This window comes from Trichophyton verrucosum, assembly GCF_000151505.1.
Source record: "Trichophyton verrucosum HKI 0517 chromosome Unknown contig00899_1.f1.exp, whole genome shotgun sequence".
Lineage (NCBI taxonomy): Eukaryota > Fungi > Ascomycota > Eurotiomycetes > Onygenales > Arthrodermataceae > Trichophyton > Trichophyton verrucosum.
Genome location: NW_003315221.1, coordinates 1 through 6,945, shown reverse-complemented (window position 1 = coordinate 6,945; position 6,945 = coordinate 1). Strand labels below are relative to the sequence as shown.

The 6,945-nt window shown below is 49.6% G+C and overlaps 2 protein-coding genes across 2 annotated transcripts; one reads left to right on the top strand and one right to left on the bottom strand.

Annotated features, from left to right (window-relative positions):
* Window positions 1-3,873: 3,873 nt before the first annotated feature.
* Window positions 3,874-5,237, top strand: TRV_07136 (3-isopropylmalate dehydrogenase; the record flags this gene model as incomplete). The annotated part of the gene is made up of 4 exons (XM_003018797.1): window positions 3,874-3,924; window positions 4,060-4,155; window positions 4,220-4,943; window positions 5,005-5,237. The coding sequence occupies 4 exons, from the start codon at window positions 3,874-3,876 to the stop codon at window positions 5,235-5,237; spliced, it is 1,104 nt and encodes a 367-aa protein (XP_003018843.1).
* A 183-nt stretch (window positions 5,238-5,420) lies between these two features.
* Window positions 5,421-6,542, bottom strand: TRV_07135 (anaphase promoting complex subunit 10 (APC10), putative; the record flags this gene model as incomplete). The annotated part of the gene is made up of 2 exons (XM_003018796.1): window positions 5,421-6,241; window positions 6,308-6,542. Coding segments are annotated over 2 exons (1,056 nt in total), but the record flags the coding sequence as incomplete, so codon positions are not given.
* Window positions 6,543-6,945: the final 403 nt, after the last annotated feature.

The following is a 6,945-nucleotide window of genomic DNA, read 5'->3' as shown; positions in this document are numbered from 1 at the left end:
TATATATATGTGTATATATTATATATATATATATATATATATATATACACTAGGGGATTATATATACATACTCATCGTTGTCTGCGTAGGCCTCGTCGTCCATCTCTGCGGCCTGGTCGTACAGCAAGATTCAGTCAGTCCAACCCGCGACTCCACGGCCAGCGTACTGCACTGCAGGCTATCACGCTGCAAACGAACGACCGGACGAGCGAAAGGAAAAAAAAAAAAAAAAAAAAAAAGACCCGAACCTCGTCTACTTCTATATGCTGATTCTCGTCCGCCGGCGCCATTTAGTTAGTTATAATAGTTAAATAACTACTACGAAACCAGGATCCCCTCGTCCGACCTCGCGGTGACAATCGCGGCCAGACACCTGCGGGAAAAAAAAGCAGAAGCCCAGCATGAAAACCGGTAGGCAGCCACGGAAAAGGGTCATGGCAGCAGCTAGCCCACCGATATATATATATATACGTTAACAAAGCGTGTATACAGCGAACGAGAAGGCAAGCCGTGGCTGCAAACGAGAGCGAACTAGCCAGCCAAGGCCGCGATCTGGCTTCCCTCCAGCCGGCCCTTCGAGCTCGCTAGTCAGGTTGGTTAACTTAAACGAATTTACGGATAGGTGGCTAACTACTTTGATTTTTTGCCCTGGCAGCCTTTAGACGGACTTCCCAGGGCCAGGGTGCGGTTCGCTGTGTTGCATCTACAGTCCGTACTCCGTATGATACAGTTATCCGGAGTAGTTAGCTATACTCCGTAGGGGGGTGAAATCCTGCCCCCTGAAGGATTGATAACGGGCCAACACCAAAGCCGGCCGTCGTCTCGGGGAGCAAAGAAGGCTGGAATCAGCTGCGTTAGCTGGCTGCGGCCACGTATGTGCCCTCGACTTGAGCCTTAACTGGGACTCCCAACAACCCCGGTAGTCGACTGCCATGAAGCATAACGTACGGCGTACATATATGTATCAGCCGGGGGGCAGATCACACGATGCGCAGCGCCTTTGCATCTCCTGCAGGGCCGGGGTTTGGGCTAACGGCCGCTAGTGACCAACAGCAGTGTGCAGACAGGTCGCTTGGGCGTCGCTTGGTCCTCCTCTGCTGCTCGACAGTAAGACAATCATGCCCGGGCTAACTCGCTAGTTTGCTGCGGACGGGTCGCGGACCGTGGGCTCAACCTTCATGGAAATATGATAAAACTACCGCGCTGGCCCCCAGTTTCTTAACCACTCACGGATCCTCGCTGGTTTCTTGTTTCTGGGCCGCAGAGAGCCCTACGGTCCTCGGGGAGGGCCTAGAAGAAGCCCAGCCATCCCACCATACGGGAGTAAAGCCGCAGTTGAGTTTGCTTTCTTTTTCTTCTCTCTCTCTCTCCCTCCCTCTCTCTTCCTTCTCTAATCCTGCCCGGGGAACTGAGATTCCTACATGTTATGCAATGCAATTGACGGAGTATTCTCCACATGCTTGCCATCGAACCCTGTCCATCCGTGTTATTTTTAACTTGACAGACAGAAATGCCATTTATATATATAATAATACAACAAAGCCTGCACATATAGTTATATAGGAAGGTGTTATGATGTCATGCTTCTCAAGCACCGCTGGATCTGCTTGTGCATCTCCATCCTAGAACGCAATGCTTGTATCTTCTTTCCCCCAAGGTTTATCATAGTAGATGCATAACTATCCAGAACAGAGGAATGACTCGAGATCATGACCTTCAATATTGAGCCACTCAAAGCACCGGTTTGCTCTGTGGCTTTATCATACCGCCAACGGGACTTTGCGCTCACATCTCCACCATGTTCAATCACACCTCCTCGATACCGGTAAATCATATATATATATATACACTGTCCATGAGGTCGAGCGCTCGGTTTGACGCTTATCCAGCCAGTAGAACCCGAGTTTTAGAGACTTCCCGTCCGACGAGGCTTCAATAGGTTGGAGACCAAATAGCCCTCCCGAGTAACTTAGTACCGGTTGATGGAAGGAGAAAAATTGGACCAGTGGATGCACTCCGAGATGCAACCCGCTTCCGCATGCGGGTCGGACTTCCTCTTGTCCTCGCATAGCCTGTGATTTAACATAGTTTATATGATATATGGCGACTCTCTCTGCAGCCAATTAGGGACTTCTCTTTTTGGCCCAGCGGTTTGATACATGGCAAGAAAAAACAAGTAGTAAAAGAGAAGGAAGAGAGAGGGGAGAAATCTGGCAGAAATGTTGTAAGGAAGAGGAAAGGAAGGAAAGTGAAGCGGTGGTGGCGATGGAATTCACTATCTGAGGCTTCCGGAATACCTGATAGATCAAAACAACAGCCTAGTCGATCTACTATTTGCTATCGTATGATGGTACTCAGGCAGCAAAACCTGCAAAAGAAGAACCATATAAACCGGTTCACATATCACAGTAGCGAACCACTAGCCACACATTTGCACCTCATCCTGGAAGGTAGGTTCCGAGGATAAGTATCGGAGTATATAATGCATGTGTCTACTGCTTCTCATGGCATACGAAGCTTCTGATGGAGAATGGGAAATCCGGAGTGTTCCCCGCCCCTATGACAGCCGGTCCTTCACACGCGGGTAGTCTAACCCAATAAGTTAGCACAGAATGAGGACTTCCAAGAAGGAAACTCACTCATAGAAGACGCAACTATCTTGCCCTGGAGTCTGGACGGATCTATATGCAGACTAGAGGTTAGCTCCCGAGGTTCCTCGTGCCTTCGTCTTCGGACAGGTAAAAATTGTGGTAAAAATACCGGATTTGAATCCCATTGAAGAATGCACATTTGTTCTCCGTGTATTCAACTTCTACCGGTTCGCCATGATACTCAGGGGCAGGAAAGCCAGTCATCTTTTGTTACATCAGGGGGTAGCAACAGTTAGTTGGCATTATTAATAAGCCGGGGGGGTATTTGCTACCTGTCCACCAAGGGTTGTGGTAGCGCAGAAGCCGACGATAACAGCCCCGATAGTAGCGGTGAAACGCATGTTGGGCTCGACAGTAGAATAATATATCAGGAAGAACCGCCTGGAGTACGAAAATATCCGCTGGAGGCTTTACATCGAAGATGGAAGTTCTCTGAGAGGTTGTGGTCTTCGTCTCTTATACCTCTCTCCCTCCAACACGAGGTAACTACGTACTATACGAAGCTCCAGTGAGACATCGCCTTTGCTTCTCTTTGGGTGTGGCCATATTGTCGATATATTATTGGCAACAAGACTGATCAGCAAGATGCTGGAATGCAGGTGTTCTCCACCAAAAGAGAGGCTGTGTTGGAGTCTTCGTGTGCATGGAGGTTCTTCGTTATCAATCTGATTGATTAGACCACATCTTGAGTAACCATACTCCATGTTCAGTATATATAATGTGTTTTAATTGAAAGTCACTGCATCAAGTCCATCCTCGGTTTATTTTGATGAAGTGAGGATGGATGGAAGGAGGTTGTGATGCTGACTAATGAAAACAATACAGTATAATCAGACCCAGTGATCTAAACTTATTGACTAAGCAATTATTGCCTTGTTACTGTGGAGTCGAAGATAAATAACCTGTTTATACCGAGAAAAGTGCAATTCCACCAATAATATGCGTGGCATTGAAAGTCCTGAACTCTATTACTCATCCTAGCAAGCTGATGCAAACAGTGCAAACTCCGCTTGAGCCGCGGGCCGATGGTCGGAGCGGGAGAGCCGAGGTCGGACTCAAGTGGGATAAAGCTTCAAGGGAAGCTCGGGGCATCGTCAACAATCGATATAAAAGGTAAAAGGAACTGTCCATAGATATTCAATCCATACATCGCGGCGGGAGGCAGCATCTAACACGCATTTTGCACTATAATCGTCATTTTATCAGTCACCACAGGGGCATCATGGGCAAGTACAATATTGTTGTCTTCGCTGGAGATTGCTGCGGGCCAGAGGTACGTCCCCGCATAACAAGTGGGCGGCAGGGTTAGCTAATGATTGTTATACAGGTTGCTGCAGAGGGCATAAAGGTGTGTACTTCGAGTGTGCAGGAGGAGGAGAAGGCAGAATAAGAATAAGCACTGAAGTAGCTTGCCATACTAACGCGACAAACAAAGGTTCTGAAAGCTGTGGAGAAGAAGAGACCTGAGATACAGTTCACCTTCCAGGACCATCTACTAGGAGGAGTAAGCTGTGACCCAGTCTGCCATGTTTTGAAGGAATCCCTAGCTAACAGTTACACGATTCTAGGCCTCAATTGATGCAGCCGGAACGGCCCTTACAGACGAAGCTCTTACAGCAGCTAAGAATGCCGATGCCGTGCTGCTTGGAGCTGTTGGTGGTCCCAAGTGGGGCACTGGCGCAGTCCGTCCCGAGCAAGGAATTCTCCGCCTGCGCAAGGAAATGGGGACATTCGGCAACTTACGCCCATGCAACTTTGCAGCACCCTCGCTAGTTGATATCTCCCCTCTCAAGGCAGAGGTGTGCCGGGACGTTGATTTCAACATCATTCGCGAACTCACGGGAGGTATCTACTTTGGCGAACGAAGAGAAGACAACGGAGATGGAACCGCGTGTGATACCGAGCCCTATTCGAGGGCTGAAATCGAGCGGGTTGTTCGTCTGGCTGCTCACTTGGCTCTTCAGCATGACCCGCCACTACCTGTGTGGAGCTTGGACAAGGCCAATGTGTTGGCTACCAGTCGTCTTTGGAGGAAGGTGGTCACGGAGGTGATGGATAAGGAGTTCCCGCAACTGAAGTACGGCCATCATCTAATTGATAGCGCTGCCATGTTGATGGTGAAGAACCCTCGTGCTCTGAACGGTATTGTTGTTACCAGCAACCTGTTCGGTGATATCATCAGCGACGAGGCCAGCGTTATCCCCGGATCGCTGGGATTGTTGCCCAGTGCCAGTTTGAATGGTATCCCTGACGGCAGGACCAAGGTCAGCGGTATATATGAGCCTATTCATGGTATGTATATTCTTTTCTTCTTGCAGGTACAGTTGAACAAGCTAATAGCTGGTGCAACTAGGATCCGCACCGGATATCGCTGGGAAAGGCATTGTAAACCCCGTTGCCATGATACTGTCTGTGGCAATGATGCTTCAATATTCCCTCAACCTACCCGAGGAGGCCAAGATAATTGAAACCGCGGTCCGAAATATAATCGAGTCCGGAGTCAAGACCGGTGATATCGGCGGAAAGGCCACCACCAAGGAAGTTGGAGATGCGGTTGCTGCAGAGGTCGAGAAGCTGCTCTCGTAATGGTAGTCTCTTATAAAAAAGAGAAGAAAAAAAAAAAAAAGAAAATGTCTCCTGAATGGGTTTGAATTCATGCTTATCTAGGCTATGCAAGTACTAATGAGAAAAAAAGGGGGGGGGTATCAATAATTCAATGATTTGTGTGGATGTAGGCGTAACGGATCCGGATAATTTTTGTTGGGACGATCATCTTAGCTCTGGCTCCATCATCCAGTCTTCCTCGTCAAATTTGGGAGCATTCTCGGCTTCTAGCTCAGCTTCGTCAGAGTGCAAGACGCCTGCCCCGAGATCATGATGGAGCAGTTTCTGGCCATTATCACCCCTGCCCATGCGGGCGTAGTACTTGTCATCTCGAGCAAAGACCTGGAACCCGCGAACATGCGTGTCTTTGCCATTCTGGTGATTCTCACATACTTTGACCTGCAGCACCATCAGCTTCAAGACGTTACCGTCTGACGGGTCGTCATCATCGCCATCGTCATCATCTTGGAGCAGATCAGGGGTAAGGTTATCACTGTCGTCTTCGTCTTCGGCAGCAGATACATCGCTGTCTTCAGAACCGCTAGTCGCCTTAGACTTAGACTTCGCTGCCTTGCGCCGTTCCTCGCGTGCAGACAGCTTGCCTATCTTCTGATGCCTGCCTCCGACTCCCTCGAGGTTTATGTCCACCCATCCACAGGGCGTCTCTCCTTGCCACGTAGCAAATTCAACTAGATCGTTACCACCCATGCCAGCCAGAAAGACCATCTTTGTAGGGGTATAGCTCTCGTCGAGTTCGAAGTCTAGGTACACGCGTATCCGGACAATGGAGACGCGCTTGAAGAAGTGTAGGGAGAGAGTGTGTGGTTGTGGTCCGTCAGACTGCCAGAACTGGTTTGGAGAAGGATGGCGGAGAGCAGCCACGCCGCTGCCAGGCTTGTATGTCGAGACTGTCCACGATGCGAGAGATGATATTTCACGGAGATTAGGCGGTATAGGAGCTGAAGAGTCCTTTTCTTCTTCTAGATCTGGAGAAGAAAATGGTCAGCATTGTCTAGTCCAAAAGAAAAGAAGAATGATAATCTAGAACACACCCTCTTCATAGCTCTGGCCTTCAACAGCCTCTAATTCGTCTTGTTCCCCTTCATCATCGTCGTCCTCTTGCTCTTCTTCCTCCTCTTCCTCCTCCTCCGCTTCGTCCTGGTCCTCTTCCCTTCCAAGTCCCTCACCCGCCTCTTCGTCTTCGCCCAACTCGTCCTCGGGGTCTGATCCTGGAGTGACAGGCTGCTGCCCACGGGGTCTCTGCTGCGGCGTATACGACGGTAGAAGCTGGGGAACTCTCGCGGTTGAGACAGAGGCGCCGTCGCCTGAGGGAAAGGTCGGCGCGTAGTGGGTGGTGCGTCGTGGCATCGAGAGCTAACTATTCAATCAAAGCGAATAAAACGAGGGTATCAGAGTGAACCGGCTGCTCGATCGCGTCTTGATGAACCCATCTGGCGTCGTCTCTCATGTTCCTGGAGGCCGTAGCTGCGCAATTCCTCCCCAACGAGGCCGCAATGTTTATTCTGTCTCTGCTATCGCAACGTCGTCGATCCTGATATCAACTCTCGCCCTCCTTCCACCCGCCGCCTACTCAAAACGAGCTGTTGGCCCCCGCCTTACATCAAGTCAGCCCGGCTAGCTCAATCGGTAGAGCGTGTGACTCTTATACTCTTATAGCAAGTTTATAACG